This window comes from Prionailurus viverrinus, chromosome D3 (genome assembly GCF_022837055.1).
Source record: "Prionailurus viverrinus isolate Anna chromosome D3, UM_Priviv_1.0, whole genome shotgun sequence".
NCBI classification, from domain to species: domain Eukaryota; kingdom Metazoa; phylum Chordata; class Mammalia; order Carnivora; family Felidae; genus Prionailurus; species Prionailurus viverrinus.
In genome coordinates this window covers 42049577-42074300 of record NC_062572.1, presented here as the reverse complement: position 1 = coordinate 42074300, position 24724 = coordinate 42049577, and the positions used below count along the sequence as shown (strand labels likewise).

Below are 24724 nucleotides of genomic sequence, written 5' to 3'. Positions count from 1 at the left end.
AGGTATTGGAATAGCAGTCCCATGATTGTTGTTCCATCATACGGAAAAGGAGGAGGGATATTATAGATGTAATCAAGGTCTCTACTTAGTTTATTTTTGAGTTCATCTAAAGGGAGATGATCCTGGGTAGGCCTGATTTAATCAGATGAAAGCTCTTAAAATGGGGTTTGGGACTTTCTTAATGAGAACACTCTCCTGATGGCCTGGAAGAAGCAAATGTCAGGTTGAGAAATGCCTAGCCACTCACATTTGGAGAAGGGCAGTCTGTAGGAGCAGAGGGCCCCAGCCTCAGAGCTGAAGGAACTGAATTCTGCCAGCAATTGAATCAGTTTGCAAGAGGAACTCAGCTCCAGATGCAAATGAGCCCAGCTGACACCTAGATTAAAACTTTGTGAGACGGGGAGCAGAAGCCCCATCTGAGCCATATGTAGACTCCTGACTTGCAGACACTGTGATGTAACAAATGTGAGTCTTTTCAAGTCACAAAGTTTGTGGTAATTTGCTATGCAGCAATAGAAAATTAATGCTTGTACAGATAAAAATTAAGAGAATTCTAAACTAGGAATCAAAATATTTAAAATCTTGTCATTTTTGTGCTCCTTACCGAGAGACCTAATATTTTCTATATCCCTCAGAAGAAATTGGGTTGTTGTACATATATGTGATAAAATAAGGAATGTGAAAACATTTGCAAAATAGAAATGACAGAATATACTAGTGTGAAAAAAATCCATGGACTATGAACAATCCTTTGAGCACTAAAAATACTTAATAAATGGAGGTATTGATGGAAACACCTGAGTTAACAAAGTTTACCCATTGTATGATTTAAGACTACACAAGACAAATATATATCTCTGATCCAGTCTACTCCTGATTTGATCATGAAGTCATAAGTTCATCTGCAAGGGGGTGTATTGCCAGTTATTTAGGGTACAAGTAGAATACAATGGCTATATGTTTTGGTAACAGAATAATACAAACTCCCTTTTTGATTCACACACACATACATACACTCCCTTTAAGAAGGGGAAATCTTGTTAATTAAGAGGAAACTATCATGTAGATATCTTGGATCTAAAAGCACTTTATTCAGGTACCAGCTGTTCTGGGGCTCCGTTAGTGTGAACAACTAGTCCAATTTTCCTGGAATTATGGGGTTTCTAAGGATGTAGGCAGTTTAGTGCTGAAACTAGGAGAGTCCTAAGCAAACTGGAAAAGTTGGTCATTCTAGGCTTAGGTGAAATACTGTGGCATGGGACTTCTATTTCTGGCAATGGTGAACTAGGCTATAGAGATTAATCACCCTGCTAAAAAATTAAAAAACACTAGATAAAAATATCTTTTAAAAATCTTCTCAAAAGCATCAAATTAGTGTCAAGATGTTACAGAATTATCAGGCCAGCATAAAGGGAAATAGGGAACAAAGAGAGATAAATGAAACATCAAAGTGGCTTTTACTTTGGGGAATTGGCCAATAAAAATTTTTTTTTGACCTTTGGTTTTGATTATCTGACAAGTAGAGGAACTCAGAAATCAAAGCCTAGAGCCAAACCAAAAAGGAGATAATAAAAGGGAACCCTCTACAATTAAGCTGGAACCCCAAAGGGTTTTACTCTTTGGGGATAAAGTTGAATTAGAAATCATTCTGCCTTCATACAGTGTAAATTCACATTGCTTGATTGTCCAAAAAATTAAAGCCTTATACTTGATTTAAGAAAAAACTGAACATGGGGTATCCCCAGGTACTTTGCAGAAGCAAATACATATTTTCTCCAGAGAAAGATGCCTTCATGCTAAACCTCAAATTATTAATGCAAGTAATATTTTAAGGACAATGAGCATCACATAATCAAGGATAACCAAGCATAGAAAACAAGATACCATGAGCAAGACAACAAAACCAGTGATAACAGATATAGACCTGCAAAGATATTAGATGATGTAATCATCTGACATAGATTAGAAAAACAGCTATGGTTACTATGTTTTAAATATAAAATGCAAATTTAAAATATCTGCAGGAGAGAGCAAGCTATATTTTGTAAAATATGACTTATAAAAGGGAAAATACAATAAGAAAAAAATAACGGGATGTGATTAAGAGGAAATCAGATGAAAAGAAGAGAAACTTTGTAAACTAAAAGAAAGTTATAAGAAATTACACAGACCACAGTGCAGAAAGACACAAAGATGGGAAAGAGAGAAGAGAGATTAATAGACGTGGAAGATAGAATGAGAACGCCAAATGCATGTTAACTAGAGCTTCAGGAGAAGAGGGGAGAGAAGGGAGCAGCAACAGTATTTTAGGAGATAGTGGCTTAGAGTTTTCCAGAAAGATCTTCCTGAAAAAATCCAACCCACAGGTTAAAAATCCTCCTCCTGTCAAAATCCTTGGAAGAGACATTGTTAAAAAACCTGTACCTAGACACATACTACTTCAACTGTAGCACACCAAAGAGATAGTGAAAATATTAAAAGTTGTCTAAGAGAAAAGACAAATAATCTTCCAATGAGCAAACAGACTAAAAGCTGACATGTTGAGGTGCCTGGCTGGCTCAGTTGGTAGAGCATGTGTCTCTTGAACTTGGGGTTATAAATTTAAGCCCCACATTGAGTACACAGATTACTTAAAAAAAAAATCTTAAAAAAATAAAAATAAGAGATGACATGTCAGTGGCAACAATGAGCCAAAAGACAGTGAAATTACACCTTTAAAGTGTGAAAGAAAAGAACTACTATTATATAATGTTTTATCCAGAAAAAATTTTTTGAAGAATGAAAATAAAGTTATTTTCAGATAAAAGTGAAGAATATGTATCTTCAGAATACCCTCACTAAAGAACATTCTAAACTATTTAATTTAGACAAAAGGAAAGTAATCTCAAATGGAAGGCCAAAGATATAAAATCAAATAAAATGTAAAATATGTAGATAAATCTAAATAATTATTGAGATAAAACAATAATAACAATACTTTTGGATTCAAAAAAAGTCTTAACTCACACAATAGCATACACGTTGGGAACTGGCTTAAGGTATTTTGAGGCTGTATGTTTCTCAGACAAGGGTAAAACAATAGAATAAATTCAGACTGGACTGTTAATTTGCTCACGGTAATTTCTAGAATAACCACCAAAAACAAACCCAGAAACCCAGAATCTATAGCTTTCAAGGTAGTGTAGAGGAATAAGGGGATGACTGATGGGGAAAAAAACTATTCAAAGTAGTCAAGTAAGGACAGAAAATGAAACCAAACAGGCACAACAAATAGAAAATACAAAATAAGATAACTGGTTTTTCAAAAAAGTAACCAGTAGTAACATTACTCTAGTTAAATGACAAAGACTCTCAGGTAGGAAAAAATACATAACCCTATACTATTTTTAAAAGACACATATAAAGCATAAAGTTAAAGATAGATAGAAAGTTAAAGGATGAAAAATTATATACCATGCAAACACCAACCAAAAGAAAATTGGTAAGTTTCTATTAATAACAGATAATATAGACTTTAAGGAAAAACATATTGTTAGTGATACAGAAAGTCACTTCGTATGCATCTAATAACATCCCTTCAAAATATATAAAGCAACATTTTAATTGAGTGAATTTTACAATATGTGAATTATATCTCAATAAAGTGAGATTTTCCTGGAATTTTCACTTCCAGTACTATCCTTGTCAGGTATTTATATCAAATTCATTACAGTCTCAGGGTAATTTCATTCATGAACATAAAGGCAAAAAATCCTAAACAATAATAAGCAAAAAAAAAAAAATCAAGTAATATCCAGACACAGTATACATAATGTCCAGTTTGGATTTATGCCAGGAACACAAGGTTGCTTTAACATTAGACAATTAGTAGAATATACCACATTAAAACTCAAGAGAAAAATTGTATAACCATATCAATAGATTCAGAAAAAATATTTGATAATTTAAATTAATTCTTAACTAGGAACGGAAGGAAAATTCATTTAGTTGATAACAGATGTCTATCAGACACTGATAGTAAATATAACATTTAACAGTGAAATGTTGAAAGGTTTCCTTTTAAGATAAAGATCAAGTCTAGAATGACCAAGACCACCACTTCTATCAACATTTTGTAAAGACTCTAAGCAGAAAGTTAAGAAAATGAAGCAAAAAATATAAAATTTGGAAATGAAGAAGTAAATTGTCATTTGCAGATGATATGATGATACATAAAAAATCAAAAAGAGTTCATAGGTAGCTTTTTTAAATTATGAGACAATTTAGCAAAAAACCTATACATAACAATGACATGTAAAATCAATGTATAAAAATTAGGTATATCTCTATATTCCAGCAATAACAAAATGATATAAAAATATACTATTTAAACACTGAAAATATATAACACCTATAAATAAATAACATGATGTGTAGGACTTCTATGGAGAATTATAAAACTTTATTGAGAAACTTTAAAGAAGACCAAAATAAATGGAGAGAAATATCATGTTCATGTATTAGAAGATTTAATATTTTAAAAATGTCAAGAGCGCCTGGGTGGCTCAGTTGGTTAGTCCAACTCTTGATTTCGGCTCAGGTCATAATCTCATGGTTCATGGGATTGAGATCAGGCCCCTAGCCGAGCCCCGTGTTGAGCCCTACCTTGGGCTCCTTGCTGTCAGCAGGGAGCCTGCTTGGGAGTCTCTCTCTTTGCCCCTCCCCCACTCCTGCACTCATTCTCTCTCTCATAAAATAAATAAATAAACATTAAAAATATATTTTAAGATATCAATGATTCCTCAATTTCTTTGCAGAGTCAATACAATCCCAAGCAGAATTTTAAAATGTTTTTGTTTAATTTTTCTTATTATATTTTCTTTTGCTTGTCTTGTTTTTTGGTACAACTTGGTAACCTAATTCTACAATTTATATCAAAGTGCAAAGGGCTAAAAATAGCCTTGGAATAAAAAAATAAACGAAGATAATTTGATCTACCAGTTATCAAATTTACTATAGAGTGGTAATGATTAAATTAGTGTGGTACTGGCCCAGTGGTAGACAAACAGACCAGTGGAACAAAATAGAGAACATGGAAGCAGACACTCGCATCAAAGAAACTTGATACATGATACAGATAGCCTAGCAGAATAGCTGCAATTTTCAATAGATAATGCTGGGACAACTGAAAACCCATGGGGGGAAAGTGAATGTTGACTTTTACTTTACACCACACACAAAATTTATAGGTGAAGTAATGACTTTAATGTAAGTGGCAAACCATAAAACTTTGAGAAGGTAATCTAATACAATATCCCCATGACCTTCAATAGCGAAGGCATCTCTTAAAAAAAGGGTGCGGGGGTCCAGCAATCACTAATGACAAAGCCAATGCTGTTAAGTCTGGCCACAATAAATCTGACATTAAAACTAGTGTCATTACCATAGGAAGAAGAAAATGCCAGCCAATAAATGGGAGAAGATAGACGCAGATTCTACAGCTACCAAGGATTTAAACTCAGAATATATAAAGAACATCACCAGTCAGTAAGAAAACCTAGTAGAAAACTGGCAAAACCTTTGAATAGGCATGTTATAAAAGGAGATTTCAAGTGGAATATGTATATACAGGAAGAGATGTTCAGACTCATTTGACACTTTGTCAAAACTGAGAATGTGTGAATATAGCAAGTGTTAGAAGGATGTGCAACAATGGGAATTCTCATACTCTTTAGAAAAACAGTATAGAATTATCTACTAAAATTGAAGACAAACAGACTCTCTGGACCAGCAATTCTACTTTTAGATAATAACCTACAGAAACTAGTGCATGTATGTGCCAGCAGATGCAAACAAAAATGTTCATAGCTACACTGTTTGATATAGCTATGAATGCAAAAATGCCTGAATATCAATCAATAACTGAATGGAAAAGTAGATTGTGAGATGGTCCTATGATAGAATACAACACAGTAATGAAGTCATAGCTACACATTGACATGGAAGAATCTTAAAAACATAATTTTATTTTAAGTATTCTTGTTTTATTCTTTATGTGTTCAGTATGTGTGTGATATTTCATAAATTTTAAATGTTAGATTTAAAAAGCATGGCACTGAGTTAGGGAAAGCATTCCCCCAGCCTCGCCCTGCTCTTGCCCCAACAGCTTGGGGTTCTGTGAGTACTAGGAGGTGGTAACTTTCCTCCAGCTGACAATGCTCTAAAGAGGGGGGGGGGGCAGAGTTGTGGCAACAGTAAGACCCTTCAAGTGTGCTGAGATGGGCAAAGCAGTGAAGAAGGGAAACTTGTGGGTAGACACATGTGAACCATCCCTTCATGGGGGACACTTCACAAGTGGTGAGCTGAGTCTGACCCCCAGGCCCATGTCCCTTTATCCTTTGTCATTTGAACACTGAAAGTTAAAAATTTAGTCATTTGGATCCTGGGACCCTTGGTGCTAGTGGCATATTGGTTACAGATATTTCATAAGTCTTGAAATAAACACTAATTTTTATAATAGATATACATTTCACAGTAAATGTTCTGGGAAGTTATTGCTTATGCGTATGAATCAGAAAATACAAATCTTTCCTGGTCAGATCACTTCTACTTACCTTATATGACTTACCGTATATGACAATGACAAAACTCATGTCATTGCAGACAATGGACCCTGGAGTAATGACATGAATCATTTACAAGGTGCTGGGTGTGTAGGTGAGTGTGCATGGTGTGCAAGTGACCGTGTCATCATATACATGACACTCCACACTACAGAAGGTCACACATTTACCTTATATGCCTCATCACTGACAGCTTTGATGTTGGCTTCTCTCCATCTTCCCGGTACCCCGTCAATTACCTCACGATAGTTCACATAATAGCCAGTAATTTCAGCCCCTCCACTCTTATCTGGTTGCTTCCATCCAAGAACCATCGAGTCACGACAACTTTCAAGACAAGTGATATCATAGGGTGGCGATGGTGCCGCTGTTGCAATATGAATCGCTCGTGAGTAGACAGAAATGCATTTATGATTCTATGTACATTAAACTCATGTCATTAGTACCATGTGAGAGGGCACTAGGCTCTTGCAGTATGAGACTAAATTGTGAGACTGATCAGTAACTTGGCATCCAATCCGGTGTATGAGAAAAAAGCCAACACACAGTAAAAAGGGCACTGCAATTATTATTGCAAAGATAAAAACAGGCTGCCCCACCCCTCCACGGAAGAATAATTTTTGAAATACTAACAGCAAGATGGTGCAATAATATGAAAAGTGATTCTGTTACCCATAAGAAGACATCTTTTCCCCAAGATATATATTTTTGTTTCTTTATGTAGTTTTGTTTCTATTTGCTCCTTGAGGAAAATGAAATGTGTATATTAATTTCTCCCTCAATTTCCTTACTGAGAATTTCCATATTGTTTCCAAAAGGATAGCATTTCACCATTTGGGCATACATACCCTTGTGAGACCTTACAACTAAACAAGTTCTGTCTACACACAGGACAAATCTTATTCTGGAACTCAGCTAAATGCCACCTTAAAAAAAAATTTTTTTTTAAAGCCAGGCACAATCTGCCATGTGATTTTTCTCTTATTACATAATACTTTTTGCTGCATTATTTTTAATCTGATGTTGGACTATTATTCATATAGTACAAAATACTGAATAGTTGTCACTGTGTTTATTAGTGCATAACCAGAAATACATGTGGACGATGTTTTAAAAGACTTACTTCATTTATGTGGCTTTGCTGATCAACTTTTCACCTAACTGCTAAATTATGGTTTTCGATAAAGAAAGAGAAGGTGAGATGGTGGAAAGAAATCCATCTAGATGTGCAATAACATCAGAAAGAGTTTTCTAAATATTTATTTGGATTATAGGAAAAAAAGAACTATTTATTCTTATTCAAAAGATTCTCAGAACAATAAAGATTTTAAAAATAATACATGTGTTTCTCTTCCCCCTCACCAACCTCCTTCATTCTTTACATTAAAAAAGAAATTTCTCTCTCTCTCTCTCTCTCTCTCTCTCTCTCTCTCCCTATTACAGAGCAATGTTGAATGTGAATTCTCAAATGAATATCCCATCTCAAAGTTGAAGGGACAATAAAGGTGCCAAAAAAAATACATTACAGAAGTTAGGAGTAGGGTAGTAATAGGGGGTGGAAGACAGGCATGCTATAGTTTGTCAGTATATGCTTATCATTTCATTTTTATTTGATAAGAAAAATACTGTCTCCTAGAATATATAAGACACAAGTATCAAATATCCTAATCAGAAAATTCTGAGCTTACTGATAAATAGTCTTAAATAAAACAGTTCTGGGAATGTGATTCATAAATCATAGAATTTAGCTTTATATGATTATAATACCCTATTAAACTTTTCATGGTAACTCAGAGAGATAATGTTACTCATATTCATTTGAATTAAATATGAAGGATAACTTGAACACCTGAAGATAAACAATGGAAGTTAATAACTATGATCCTGACTAAATGTGACTTCTTTGTAAAATATTTTTCCTATACATGTACTGAGCATAAACATTTCAAAGGACCTCACATAGGCTGTGATTCTCAAATTATTTGTGCTCTTAGCTCTAATTTTCTTAGCAAAATGAGGCTAAACCTGTGTCTGAGAAACCAAAAAGGACTCTATAACCAAATCACCTTATTCTATTGTCATTAAGCACAGTAAACTATGTATAAAAGCCAAGCTCATATAAAATTACTTTTACAACTCACTAGACAAAAGTATTGCAAATGGATAGCTGAAAACACAGAAAATTAAGAATATACATAGATGAAAGTGAACACAGATGGAAGAGTGTGATCCGGACAATGAGGTGAGGACACTGATGGAGACAGATGGAACAGTTGACTCTTTCAACTCTCACCTATGTCCTTCTTCTTTTTCAGAGGGTCAGACTTACTTTTCCCCTTAAGAGCTGCCTTCTGTGGTGATGGGGTAAGCTCTTCCTGAACTGTTTCACTTACTTTACTCACTTCTGTTTGGCCCAGGTTGTGAGCGCTACTGGGTAGTGAAGGTTTGTTAAGTTTGCTACCAAGCAAAGCATCTTTCTTAAAGGTTGGCCGGGAGGCTTCATGCATGCCTCCCCTGGAGTCTGTTAGTCCACCAGGTGTATCATTCAGTTCAGGCCACACATCTGGAGACACTCCTCCCCCTACAATCACCAGATAACAACAGAAACGCTTTGAGCCCAGACACAGTCCAAATTGCTCTTACTTAACAGAACAAAGGGGAAACCATTAGGACCACAAACAGAACAAGTAATCTTAGTTTAACAGAAATCACTCAGATTTGCAAGAAATATGGAAAGCACACGTTTCACATAATTTACACCAAGGGAACATTTCAACTTCTCCATATTCTGGAAAAGAAGAAATGAGAACAAAAAACCACAGACAGAAACAGGAACCATTTTGATTTGCAGAACCCAAGTATATACAAGAAAAAAGCAAACTTCTGAAGTTTTTTGAAAGATATTAAGTCCTCTTAATTCACAGAATGAGGGGGCAGAATGGATCATAAAGTGCACAGGACATACATTAAAGATCCTGATTTTATAACAGCTAGAATTATGTACATTACTGAAATATTAATGGTCTGTACCTCCCAACCTCAAGAAAAAAAAAACGTTACCTTATACGGGACGTATAATGGTAAAATGGTAAAACGTTACCATTATAAGGAATATTAAAAAGTAATACGGCATGATAACTGAAGATAACTGGTATTAAAGAATCTTTCCCTTCAAATGCGTGTCACTCTATCACAGACATCATTTTTAGTGCTCTGAACTATGTGTGTCCTTTCCCTGCTTTATCTAAGATTGGGAGGCACATCATGTACACTCATACAATTACTTTATTACGGGTTTTATTCTGTTGATTACTTTGTGAGCAGAAATGTAGCATATGACCAAGCAACCACAAGTATCTTGCACGAAATTTAGAGGAGTTTATAAAAAGCATGTTGTTAGTGAAAACAAGCCAGGCTTTGTCGCAGGTGAAATGGCATTTAGGTACAAAATGACGTGGGTTATGGGTGATATACCACTTCATGGAACCGGATGGCCCTCCACACTCCCAGGATGAGCACGAAGTTAGAATGGAGTTTCACACAATGGGAACTATCTGAGGACACTCGGACTTGTGAAGATGGCAAGGCTACAGATGCACAGAGTCTGGGTAAGTGATGAAGATCTGTAAAATGATGGCTATGGAAGGTTAGCTGTCACCTGGAGTCAGAGAAAATGATCATCTGAGGACAGAACCCTCGAGCAGTACTAGAAGCTTTAAAACCATTTCTGGCGAGGATGGTATCTTCCTTTATAACATAAAAATTCACTTTTTGCCCTCCAAAGCTACGCAGAAGGTACTTACCTATAGCAGCTTTTACTTCAATCGCTTCTGAATCCTGTGAATATTCACTAAGTCCAGCTGCATTAACTGCTCTGACCCGGAAGATATAACTCTGGCCAGTTGCCAGTCCATGGCAAGTAAATCTAAAAGGAAAAGGAGTTTTTAAAAACTTTTCTAGCAGGCAAATTAGACAAGATGATTTTAGCTTAACTGAATGATCTGGGTTTATAAAAATAATTCGTAGAGAGATCAGGTAATGTATGTGCTTTAGACAAGAAGGCAGCTAATTAAGGCGATTTTCTAAACTCTATCAAACAATGCAGAGTCCTGGGTTTCCCCTGAATTAAGTACCTTAACTTTTCCGAGGCTCTGTGTGCTCATCAGTAAAACGGGGATAATAATGCCTCCATAATAACTTTTGTGTAAAGATTGGCTGTATTTAAAGTACTTATTTCAGGGTCTGGCATAGAGGAGTCTTTTAATAAATAATAGGTGATATTAATGATATCATTAGTGGCTATTTCAGGTTTACACTTATGGCTGTAAGACACTGGCTGCTCCCTGTTACAGAGGCCTGGTTACTGCTTCCCTGCATACCAGGGAAGACATAATGACTTGAGAAATGACACTGGAATCTGAAAATAAGATGAAATATGGATAACCATTTAGAAATGAGGATCCAGTAATGAGGTGTGAATCCATGGGCAGTTTCACACATAAAACAACCTCCTTCCTTAATAGCTATTATGGCTATAAATAGCTGTTTCATGAATCACTGTAACATTTTAATCCATCCTGAACACTGTAACCAGAGGAAATAACAGGTCTGCTAATGACTCTATTACCATTAGTAAAGTTGGAATATTTAATGAAGGCAGACATAAATGAGGCCAATTCTTCAGGTCAGCTCAGCTCAGCAAATATTTATTGAGCACTTCAGTGTTCCAGGCACTGAGCTAGGTATTGTGGACACAAAGATGAATAGAAAATGGTGCCTGCCCTTGAGAGGCTGCCATCTGTTTGTGGAAAGGCAGACCCTGCCTCACCCTCTATAAATATTTCTAAATAGCCCCAGGAAAATGCTGGGAACTGAGAGTAACAGTGAAATGAGTAAACAGGCCAAGTGAATCTCTTGAAAAACATATTGCTTTCACCCATTAATTGATTTGTCTCTATTCTCTCATGTTCTGCAAAAGAAACAATTCATCCTTTGGGGGTCCTTGGACTTGAAAGTGGCCATGCCAGAAGCTGCCTAACAAGCCTGCATGACAATTCTGGTGGGGGCAGGGGGAATTCTCCTCTCAGATCGGTCCTAAATCAAAGGAGTCTCAGAGTTTGGTTGCAGACCAGAATTCATCATCAACTTGCAAGGCTGGTTGACAAAACATTTGAAAGCAAGAAAAAAACCCTCTCCATATTAGAAACAGATGTAAAGAAGTGGCAAAGTATTCTGAGTGTCCTTTTTTTTTGGTGTTACTTATGTCTCCTTAGCACTGAGTTTCACCATGTTCAAAATTTGTAAAATGTTGATACTTTTTTCCTATTCATTTAAAATGCCTGGCTATTTTATGTCAGCTAGAGCCTATTAGACCCTTGAAATCTTATCACTTTGGATATTAAAGACCACAAAAGAGGGGTAGAAAGAACAAATAGCATAAAGGAAAAGAATCAGAAAAGAGCTATAAAGTGAACCCATCATAGCTGGCATTAATGTGTTTCTAAGTGTTTAATATCCCAAGTAAACTTTTAAAAAAATATATAGCAGTAGATAATGTTCCAATTTTTAATTCATTTGGATATATAAAGCATAATGTTCTTTTTAAATTTTTAAAATATTTATTTAAGAGACAGAGAGAGAGAGAGAGAGAGAGAGAGAGAGAGAGAGAAAGAGCATGAGCAAGGAAAGGGGCAGAGGGAGAGGGAGTCACAGAATCCGAAGCAGGCTCCAGGCTCTGAGCTATCAGCACAGAGCCCAACGTGAGGCTCAAACACATGAACCATGAGATCATGACCTGAGTTGAAGTCAGACGGACGCTTAACCAACTGAGCCACCCCTTAAAGCATAATGTTTTAAAAAGTCTTCCTCCACTGGATGTTGGTGCTGCTGTATGGGTCCATGGCTGATTTCCTCCTGATAGCCTCTATGCTCTAGAGTCAGAAGGCTCCCCACAGCCCACCCCCCAACACTGTGGTTACCGTGGGTCCTTCACAGGGTTGTTGTTGCAGGGCTCCCACTTGCCAGAGCCAACCACGCTTGACTCTATGTAGTACCCGACCAGTTCTTTGGCGTCTTTGGATTCCTCCCATGAAACTACCACTGATGTGTCTGTATTTCTGCTTGGGATGATTTTGCCTGGGGCCTTTGGGATATCTGACAAAGGAGGAAAATGATGATCAAACTCAGGTGTGGTTTAAAAAACTTCATTCTTATCTCTCTCTCTCTCTCTCTCTCTCTCTCTCTCTCACACACACACACACACACACACACACACACACACATAAATTTTACGTAAGTAATCATCTCAAACATACAGTTACTTACTTTATATTTGTTAAAGCAGAAAATAAAAAAAATAAATATGTTAGTGTAGGGGCATAATGATAAACTAAATACCCAGGAACCTACCAACCCACTCCAGAAAAAATACATTAACAATACTGTTGAAACTCCCAAAGAAGTTTACTTTTCATAACTTCATCATTCATAATAATGAATTTTTGAAATGTATCAGTCAAGTATAGTCATCAATTAAATTCATGATACGAAAGAAGGATGCCACTACTTTTGCTTCCGGGCATATATGTTCTGATGAGTACTTGCTTTGGAAGTTTTTCTTAAATTGAAGTAAAAGAAGTTTACAGTTGTTCAAGGGAACTCCACACTTACCAAGTTTATCCCCTACCACGGTCACTTCCGTTGCCTCTGAGGGCTCACCCACTCCTGCCGAGTTAGAACAGCGGACGCGGAAGCGGTAGGATTTCCCTTCAGCCAGGTCGAAGAGAGCAAAGCGGGGAGACTTCACAGGGAGCTCTGTGTTCACCCGCTGCCAGTTTTCTGTCTCTGCGTCACACTGCAGCCCAAACAGTGAGACCCATTCACGGCACGGCAAGAATAAATGGGACCTCTAGGCCAGGCATCTAGCAGTCTTATTTATCCGTCAACAAACCACCTACCTGTTACCAGTGAGTTGAACTGGAGAAGAGATTTGGAGGAAATGGGGATGAAGCATCTGTAGTCCATAGGATTATCTAAATAAAATTGGCTTTGCATTGTTTGATAAATACTTTAATACTTCACTGACTTTATTAACCAAGTAAGATCACTGATCGACTTATAAAAGACCTTAATTTATTTTGAGGACTGCCTGGGGTCAGATCCTTTTCTAATTCTTAGGGTGGGTAATTCAATTTAATGTGCTATATAAGATACTTTAATTTTCACTGCTATAAACTTTTATTTTAATTGAGTGTTATTTAATGATTCAGAATATCATTCAGGTCTGTGCTCAAACACCACCTCCTCAGAAAGCCCTTCTTGATCACCCCCTCCCTATTCTACCAAAGAATCTGAAAGAGTTCTTTGTTCCTTTCTCATCACTCTCTATCCTTTACCTTGCTTTATTATTTTTTTAAACACTTATCTCTATTTGAAATTAAGTTATTTGTAATCTCCTCCATTGGAAAATAAGTTTCAGTGAATTGAGTTCAGCGAGTTGTCTTGTTCACTGCTATCCTCCAGAGCCTAGAATTGTATCTGACACATAGGGAATAATCAACAATTGTTTTTTCCTGAATGAATGAATTTTTTTTTTTAATTTGGAAGGAAGGAAGGAAGGAAGGAAGGAAGGAAGGACGGAAGCTAATGAAAGATAAAGATGTTCTTTTTTTCTTACCCATATTTTAGAATAAATTATGGGAAAAACTAATTTAAAGCAATTCTATTCTTGGAATTAAAGTGGTCTAGAGTGACTCTGAAATCCTTGAAAGGATGTGGTGTCTATTTGCACTTTGGTAGAGAATATAGTGAGAAAACTATCAGTAGTCTTCAGTAATCCTTTTCCCCTCCTATTTGTACTGTCAATTCTGCCCAAGGTCAGCAGAAATGATTTTGCTTTGGAACTTTTGAACAGTTTCAAGAGACTTTTCCAGAAATCCAAACCTTGCGATACAGTGACCAGCTGTGAGGGATGATACATTCTTGGGACTATAAAAATACTGGTATATCGTTTGGCATAACCTTCATGGATTTGAAATGAGAGACAACATGGTATGGTGAAAAGGATCCAGAGGCATCCACTCTGGTCCTAGCTTTGTTAAGAATAAGACATGTGACCTGGGGAGAGTCACATGAGTATTGTTTGGTCTCAGTTTTAACATGTGCAAAATAAGCAAATGTGACAGGGTAACCTCTAAAGTCCCTTGTAGAATCTTTCATGATGTGTCATTGTGTGTGGAAGGGTAGAGAGGATAAATTCCCCCTAACCAGTCAATCTGCTGATAACTGAGGGATAAAATTCTCCCAGACCTTCAATTCTTCAGTTTATGGCTTTAATTCATTTTGACACATTCTCCCCTGGGGAACATATAACAATTATCAGTCATTTATACTTTCATAATAAAAAACAATAGCTGCCTTTCACTATGCTAGGGGATTTATGTCATTGTAACTCTTTAATCTTCTCAACTGTGCTCTGAACTAAGTATTGTGGAGGTAGCACTGTGTGATTATCCATGTTTTCCAGAGAAGACAGGCTTGGGAAGGTTGAAAGGCAGCAATGTATACTAGTTGGATACAGTATATGAAACTGAGCCAGACTGTCTGGGTTCAAATACTAGCTCTGTCTCTTACTAAATGTGTGACCCTGAGCAAATTATATGCCCCATCGAAGCCTCAGTTTCCTCATCTACAAAATAGGCATGATGAAAATAAAAGCATTTCCCTCATAAGGTTACCGTAAGTATTAGGTGAGTTAACATGTGCAGAGTGCTTAGAACAGTGCCTGGTCCACCTGTTGGGATGAGCACTGGGTGTTGTATGGAAAACAATTTGACAATAAATTTCATTTAAAAAAATAGCAAATTTTTCCTTGGATGTATCACTTACATTTGATTAAGCATAATAAACATAAATTTTTATGAAAGGAAAAAAAAAGAACAGTGCCTGGTCATTGATAAACATCCCTGCATGCAGAAACAGAGCTAGCAAATGATACAACCCTTATCTCTGACAGGACCAGATTTTTGATAAGGGAATGAGAGAGGAAGAGCTGAAGACATAAGACATCTGAGAAAAAAGTTTGGGGCTGAGAAGAACACAGTATAGGAAGGCTGGGAACACTGGAGACCGATCCATCCAATAACCTTGCTAATAAACCCCTCACTATCAACCATTTTAGGGCTCACAGACATGGTGTAACTGGGCATAAGCTTTAGCCATGACAGGTGACTTTGTGCTTTATGTGCATGCAAATTCTGGTAAAAAGTTCTGTAAAGAAGTGCAAGCTCAGGGGTAAAGAAGCAGAACTCCCATGGGCATGAATATTCTGGGGATGAAAATGTGCTGTGGGACAAAAGCATGTAGAACATTTCTGTTTAGAAAGGTCAATGTATTAGAAGTGGCTCATCAGAATAGCTTGAGTCTCAGCTCAGGACAACGGTGTGATGTTTGGATAGTTCTGTAAGTGTGCTCTAGGTCTCTGGACATGTTCTGCTCCCCCAATATGTCAACATCCTGGGCCTTTTGTATACGTCAGCCATGCCTTTACAGGCTTCTCTGCTCACCCTGCACTCGAAATGTTCCCTCTGTTCCATGCCAGGTTTGCTCGTGGATGAACACTTACATTTTTAATCACAGACTCATATGTATTTAGGTCTAGGGAAGTTAATAGACTTTCCTGGAGAAATTAGAGTTTATGTGACCAGAGGAAATGTTTAACAGAAGCCAAAGTTGACTCATTTGAAGAAAACGCCTCAGTGGTACATTGTTACTGTGTCATTATTATAGGAAAGATGGTAATTACTGTCAGAGAGCTTACTCAGAACTCTCTTCCTGTGGAGAATTTCGAAAAGATTCAGTGGAGGGTATGTATTAAGCACACCAGGAAATAAACATTTTCCACTCTAGTCTTGCCCTCTATTAAGAAAAAAAAAGAAAAGAAAAATTTTAAAATCAGAAATGCTACTCAAGTTCTAGTTAATTTGAGGTTAATATCTAGAAAATATACAAATTACTAACAATAAAAAATCTAATATGTTTTTAGTAAAATCAGATTCTTTTGAAAGATGTCCATGTTACAGAAATAATCCATTTATTGTTACCAATGTGCTAGGGACAAGGAGAAGTGAGGCATGCTCCTCAAAGACATGATAAATGTCTTTAAAAAGGACATAAATTAATACATTTATTAATTAAAATAGGAAAACCACAGACCCTAGCATTTTTAATGCTAGTATAATATTCTCTGATGATCTGAAATAACTAAAAGGCCATGAAGATAGATGCATATTACTTTCATGTTGTCACCTAATTTGCAGAAGTTTGCAAGTACCTATATACCCATCATGTCTATTCTCCTGTAATAATTATCAGGAAAGGTGACCTAATAGATGTTCTGAAGTTGAATGATCAGAATAGCATTAAGGATGAAATGCAAAAGCTCTTAGGAAAACTCACCAAGCTCCGTAATATTTTTGCCAAGTAGAAACCTTTTCTATAATTTTACTACGAAGGTAAAATGTAAAGTAAATGACAACTTATCCTGTTATCACACAATTTTATAAAAACAAAATACACAAAAAATACAGCCAATTGTTTCATTTGTTGTTCTTCAAAAATAATGGTGCGTGGCTGCCAGTATAAATGTAAATGTTCTTATGGGTACCAGGAAATAAGCTTATTTTAGTTTCATTTTTTTCAATTATATCTTAATCAAAACTTTCTTAATGAATGGATTTTGAACCTCATTTTAAGTAAATTCTCTTGAAATGCCTCATCCCGGGAGCAATTATGTTTTGCCTGGCAGATACTCCTCCTTTGTGTCTGCCCTTGAAACTAGGGCACTTGCCCCAAATAACGTCCTGTCTAGGACTTGGCTCTTCTCCATTTTCTGGGCATAAATGCTTACTGTAACTGCCCTTAGATCTGTGTCTATGGTAGATTCACATATAATTCTCATCATTCCACCCATTTTAGGCTTTCATTATACGCTGCCCTCTCCAAGAGCATGACAATAAAATTACAAGATATTTGAGGGAAAGAACTAGCCAGTATCTCATGCTGTTTTGCAATCTCTGACCCCATCCTACTACCTGCACTTAGAGTAGTGCTGGCCAAGTGCCAGGCAGCATGTAAGGACTTTCTCTCTTTGATCCTCCAGCTATTTGACAGTATTCTGAAAGTATTGTCACTTCTATTCCTCTGGCTCATCTACCCTCATTGATCTTCAGTTTCGATTGCTTAAGACAAATTGTAGAGAGATGAAAAGCTATTACTAGAGTGAGAGAGACAGAGAAAGCTTCTAGAAAACTGCCATATGAACAATCTACAGTTTCGGGAGCAATTCTCTTCTTAAAGGGTTATAATTTGAGGTCTGTGGACCTCTTTGGAGTCTATGGGTGAGCTTCACAGATCTATACACCCCCTGAACTTTTAGGCAAAGTTTTGTGTGATGTGCATTTTTCCATGAAGATTGTTCATAGTTTATATGGGTTTGAAGAGTTCAGGACACAGTGGAAATTTAAGCCCTAGTTCTCTAAAGAAATCTTTAGGAAGTGGCATGAGGTAATAATGTTTGATCCCAGAGTCTTACCTTTTCCACAAAGTACAGAATGCCCTCGTGGCCACGCTGGCCAGGGGGCTTCCAACTTAGTACCACATAGCTCCGGGTGGCCTCTGTGACAGAGAGGTCTGTGGGGGGCCCAGGAACAATACCCTCTGAAAAACAATGAGGAAAAGTGAAAAGCACACACTCTGGGAAGCCCAGCATGCTCCAAGAGGCACAGATGCTTCTCTCCTACTGGGGGAAGAGTTCATTACTTCTCCACAGTATAAAGAAGTACCCCAACTCTGAAATCCTTCCTAAAACATTCATTCATTCACTCAAAGCCACAATTTTACTTTCTTTGCTTGGCAGTTTTGATTTTCTTTCTGGTCCTTAAAAACAGTAGTAACGACATAAGTTTTACTTTCTGTACATCTTATATCAGCTTTTTATAGAATATCTTTTCAGGGCGCGCTGACAGCACAGAGCCTGGAACCTGCTTTGAGTTCTATGTCTCCCTCTCTCTCTACCCCTCCCCTACTCACGCTCTGTCTCTTTCTCTCTCAAAAATGAATAAACATTAAGAAAATATATAGAATATCTTTTCAAGGATGTTTGGAAAGCAAACAAACTTGGAATATGAGACAGTATATTCTCTAGGGCAGAAAGTTGTCTTGTTTTCTGCCCAGAATAGTAAAGATAATATCCTTCAGAGAAAGGTTGGGTAGATCTGTTAGCAGCCCCCTTATAAGACTGGGGAGTCCTAAGTACAAGGTTTCTCAGATGTGACACAAATGTACTGTGTGTGCACACCCATCTGTGCTCCTCCATACCACCTGTGGGACTTGGTGTGGGGAGGGGGAGACAGTGCAGGGAAAAATAATGGGAACGTGAAGCTCATGTGGTCTACTACGCTGTGAATTATAGAGTCCTTTGTTTCTGATCTAGGACTCTCTTGTCTTTTGCCAGCATCTATGAAACTGTGGTAGAAAATGTATTAGTTTGTAAGTTGGGTAAAATTTTAGAGCCTCCACAGTTCCTGACATCAGAGTAACCCTTCCATGTCAAATAACTAAAATACCATGCAAAATACATGAAACGCCTGTCTATAGACATTGGATATTAGCTGTCTTAGGACAATGATGACTGATAGGAGAGAAACAAATTAAAGTGAGCTCTACTATTGTCCTAGTTTATTGTCCAAAGAGAAGTTCAAGACAGCAGCTCAGGAAGAGGAACCATGTAGAGCCTGGCAGTCTCCCCAGCTGGAGGAAAAAAAGCTGGAATTCCAGGAAGGGCAAGGTATCTATCTACAGATAGAGTCAGAAGGATGAATACTGGAGGAAAGGGCTACACTGAGAGAGAGGCTTCAGAGATCTGCAAAGGGTCTGTCTGGAGTGTTCACCTGAGTACTGATCAGCACATGAATATGAGGAAACCACTTGAGGCTGGAGAAAACCCACACAAAAGAATTGGAGAGAACAATCCTCAAAGCTCTCATGGGGCCTGGGAGAGTCCATATTCCCACCAGTCAGAGTGTAAATCTAATTCCCAAGCATCCGGTAGAGTACTGCTCAGAAGGGTATTTCCTCTGTAGTATGGCCAAATTATCCCTAGACTAAAGGCTGTTCTGATTTCACCTAACAAAAGCAACCCTTGAAAGATCAAATCGTTTCCCCAGAACAAAGCTCAAGAGCATTTATAAAAAAACAAAAATATCCAGCACCAAACAATGTAAGTTCGAAATGTCTGGCATCTCATGAAAAATTATTAAGTATGCAAAGAATCATGAAAATATAGCCCCTTCTGAGGAGAAAAATCAATCAATGAAAACAAAACCAAAAATGTCACAGATGATAGAATTAACAGGCAAGGATATAAAAACAGTTATTATAAATATATTCATTATGTTCCAGAGCATAAAGATTAAACCTGTTAATTAAAGACATGGAAAATGTAAAAATAATACAAATTGTTCTATACTTCTACAGCTGTAAATTACAAAACCTAAAATGAAAACAAAACAAAACAAAACCCACACACTGACTGGAATTCACAGCAAGTTAGACACTGAAGAAAAGGATAGTAAAATTATGGCACAGTAGTAGAAAATGTCTAAAATGGAACACAGAAATCAAAAAAGACTGAAAGGAAAAATGGATATCGCATCAGCAAGCTGTGGTTTCAAGTGACATGTAATTGGATTTCCTAAAGTAGAGAAGAGAGAAAGGGATACAGAAAAAAGATGTTTAAAGAAAGACTTGTGAGGGGTGCCTGAGTGGCTCAGTCGGTTGAGTGTCCGACTTCGGCTCAGGTCATGATCTTGCAATTCATGAGTTCGAACCCCACATCGGGCTCTGTGATGACAGCTCAGAGCCTGGAGCCTGCTTCAGATTCTGTGTCCCTCTCTCTGCCCCCTCCCCACTTACTCTCTCTCTCTCTCTCTCTCTCTCTCTCTCTCTCTCAAAAATAAAAATAAACATTTTTTAAAAATTTAAAGAAGAAATACTGGTGAAAAAATTTTCCAAATCTCATGAAACCAATCTCATGAATCCAATTCCAATCTCATGAATCCAAGAAACTTGTACACCCCAAGCACAAGACACATGAAGGAAACAACACAGATGCATATCATAATCAAATTTGTAAATCCAGTGATAAAAAGAATCTATTAAAATCTGGCAGAGAGGAAAAGATCTGAGGGACAAAGTAAGAATAACAATAGTCATTCTTATAGTGTAGGTCTGAGCTATAATGGACCATCCTTTCTAAAGTACTGAAAGGAAGGGTGCCTGGGTGGCTCAGTTGGTTAAGCGTTTGACTTTGGCTCAGGTCATGATCTCTCAGTTCATGAATTTGAGCCCCACATCAGGTTCTGTGCTGACAGCTTGGAACCTGGAACCTACTTCAGATTCTGTGTCTCCCTCTCTTTCTGGCCCTTCCCCTCTTGAGCTCTGTCTCTCTCTCTCAAAAATAAATAAACATTAAAAAAAATTCTTTTTAAGTACTGAAAGGAAAACTGTCAATCTAGAATTCTATAACCAATGAACATATATTTCAAAAATGAAGATGAAACAGAGACTGTTTCTGACATACAAAAAAAAATAAAATAATTCATAACCAGCAGGCCTGCACTATAAGAAATAGTAAAGGAAATGCCTGAGATTCAAAGAGATCTACGCAGGGGCACCTGGGTGGCTGAGTAGGTTAAGCGCTGACTTCGGCTCAGGTCATGATCTCATGGTTTGTGAATTCAAGTCCCGCATTGGGCTTTGTGAAGATAGCTCAGAGCCTGGAGCCTGCTTCAGATTCTGTGTCTCCCTCTTCCTGCCCTCCCTCACTAGCACTTGTCTGTCTCTCTCTCACTCAAAAATAAATAAACCTTAAAAAAACAAAGAGATCTACCCAAAGAAATGAAGAACAACAGAAATGGTAAAAATGTGAGTGAATATTTGAAAATTTGTTCTTACTTTTAAATTTCTTTGAAAGATAAGTGACTATTTGAACCAAAATAACAGCAATGTATTGTGCAATTTATAATATATACACAAATAAAATCCATGCAATAACAGCATCAAGGCTTGAAGGGGGAAATGGAATAATACTGTTTTAAGTTCTTACACTATACATGAAGTAATATATTACTTGAAGAAAGGTTGTGATAAGATGTATATTATAAATTCTGAACTACTATAATACAAAATAAAGAATTATAGCTAATAAGATAACACAGCTAAAATGGAATAATAAAAAATACTAAATCCAAAAGAAAGTAGAAAAAGAGGAAAAGGAAACAAACACATGGAACAGATAGAAAACAAATAGCAAGATGGTAGATTTAAATCCAACCATATCAATGATCACACAAAATGTAAATTGTTCACTCTAGTAAAAAGGCAAAGATTACCCGAGTGGATAAAAAATCAAGACTCAGCTATATGCTGCCTACAAAAATACAATTTAAATATAGGTCAAAAGTAAAAGGATGAAAACCATATGCCATGCTAACACTAATAAAAAAAACAACAACCCTGGAATGATTACATTAATATCAGACAAGGTAGATTCCTAAGCAAAAAACACTACCATGAATAAAAAGTATCACTTTATAATAATACAGTGGGTCAGTTCATTAGAAGATAAATTACTTATGCATGTAATAACAAAACCTCAAACTATATGAAGCAAAACCTGGTAGAGCTGCAAGAAATACATAAATCTATTTTTCAGTCAGAGATTTCATCACTGCTCTATCAATTTAATAGACCAAGTAGATAGAAAATCATTAAAGATATAAAAGACTCAGTTGAAATCTCCATAAGTTTTGTAATAGAAATTAATAAGCTGATTTTAAAATTTACATGGAAATGCAAAGACAGAATAGCAAAAACAACTTTGGGGAAAAAAATTAGAGGACTAATACTACCTAATTTCAAAACTCTGAAGCTATTTATGTGTTTGGTTTTTTGTTTTAAACATGAAGCTTTTTAAAACAACAACAACCTGAAGCTTATAAAAGCTATAGTAATCAAGATAGTGTGATTGGTGTAGAGAAAATAAAATTGACCAATAGAGAGTCCAGAAATATGCAACCAATTGATTTTGACAATGGTGCCAAGGCAATTCAATGGGAAAAGGATTATCTTTTGAACAGATTGCTGAAATAATTGGATAGCCATATGCAAAATGATCAGGATAATAAGAATAACAACTTGGGTTCTTACTTCACACAATATAGAAAAAAAATGATTTGAAATGGAGCATAGATTAAAATCTAAGAGCTAATGTTGTAACATTTCTAGAAAACAAAGCAGGAAAAATATCTGAGTAAACTTGATTTGGCAAAGATTCAAGCATCATGATGCAAAAATGGCAATATATACATAAAAAGATGCCCAACATTGGGGCTCCTGGGTGGCTCAGTCGGTTGAGCGTCTGACTTTGGCTCAGGTCATGTCTCACAGTTTGTGGGTTCGAGCCCCACATCAGGCTCTATGCTCACCGCTTGCTCAGAGCCTGGAGACTGCTTCAAATTCTGTGTCTCCTTCTCTCTCTGCCCCTCCCCTGCTCACGCTTTGTCTCACTCTGTTTCTCAAAAAGAAATAAATGTAAAAAAAAAAAAAGATGCCCAACATTATTAGGAAAATGTACATTAAAACCACTATGCACCCACTATAAAATACCACTACTGGTGATAATGTGGACAACTGGAACTCACATACTGCTGATGGGAATGCAAGGTGGTATAACCATCTTGGAAACAGTTGGCAGTTTCTTTAAAAATTAAACACACCTACCATATGACCTATCCATTCAACTCCTAGGTATTCATCCAAGCAAAATGAAAGCATATGTCCCTACAAACACTTAACAAGGATATTCATAGAAATTTTTGACAGTAAATGGATGAAAAAATTGAAATGAACTGATATATACATCAACATGAATAAATCTTAAAGCAATTATGCTCAGTGAGGAAAATAAGATAAAAATGAGTATGATTCATTCATCTAAAAGTTTGGACAATGCAAACTATAGTGACAGAAAGCAGATCAGTGATGGCCTGGAGATGGGGAAGAGGTATGAGAAAGAAATTACAAAGGGGCCTGAGAAAATTTTAGGGGTGATGCATATGTTCATTATTTTGATCATGGTGACAGTTTCACAGGAATATACACATGTAGAATTTATCAAATTGTACATTTTACAGATATCAATTTACTATATGTCAACTGTACCTCAATAAACCTTTTTTTTAAAACAGTGATTCTCTGAAAATATAAATTCCTTTATGGTATCCAAATATTTCAGAATGTCCTCTCTAAACATCTTAAATAATATGCACTGTACCCTTCACAATAAAGGATAAACCACGTGGCAAAACATGGGCAATAATATCTGGGGAAAACTGAGTTTTACCTGAAGGTTCTTCTTCAGTGACAATGATCTGTCCAGTCCAGGGTGCTGAAGGGCGACCTAAACATAGATAAATGTAAAAATCACAAAATTCTTAAATGCAGTTTCAACTGTATTCACAAACTGGCCATATTAGTCAGAATTGACTTTGTTACTAGTTTGCTTAGGTATTTTCATAATGAATCTTACTGAGCACATATATGGTGTTACGTCTTCAAGGGACTCACAATCTGCTAGAGCACAGAACCTACCTAGTTGGAGTCAATATTTCTGGAAATGTACTTTTGCAAGCAAGGTAAATAACCTGTGTTTGTTTACTATTCAATGTAGATCTCTGGAAACATGTAGGTTCCTTCATGTCTTCTTAAGAGATAGCATGTATTTGGGGGAAACGTTTCTGGAACAATTGTAAGCCCAGTAGTTATTTATCTGCAATAATGAAACTCAAAGAGGAGAGGGGGGCTAATCCTGCAGTACAATGAAATGAAAGTGAATGAAATGAATCCTGCAGTACAGTTCAATGAAAGCGATTTCTTTCCATTGTATTTTGACAAGTGTTATTTATGAAGGAAACCAGCTTAGATCTGGAGTAAGAAAAATGGGTGAGATGGGCAGGAAAAGATTAAAATGCATTTAAATCCATTTCATTCATTCATTCATTCAT

General features: G+C 36.6%; 1 protein-coding gene across 10 annotated transcripts in view; it reads right to left on the bottom strand.

The window, feature by feature from the left end:
• MYOM1 (myomesin 1) overlaps positions 1–24724 on the bottom strand; it is a 207696-nt gene that overhangs the window by 54250 nt on the left and 128722 nt on the right. For 9 of the 10 annotated variants that reach the window (XM_047827904.1, XM_047827900.1, XM_047827898.1 and 6 more), the window contains 7 exons: positions 24064–24120; positions 18193–18317; positions 13272–13455; positions 12581–12755; positions 10406–10527; positions 8896–9183; positions 6773–6969 (listed from right to left, as the gene is read on the bottom strand). In XM_047827904.1, the coding sequence (XP_047683860.1) occupies positions 6773–6969; positions 8896–9183; positions 10406–10527; positions 12581–12755; positions 13272–13455; positions 18193–18317; positions 24064–24120 (1148 nt within the window). The remainder of the gene's footprint in view (positions 1–6772; positions 6970–8895; positions 9184–10405; positions 10528–12580; positions 12756–13271; positions 13456–18192; positions 18318–24063; positions 24121–24724) is intronic. The other variant, XM_047827906.1, reaches the window with a different exon arrangement.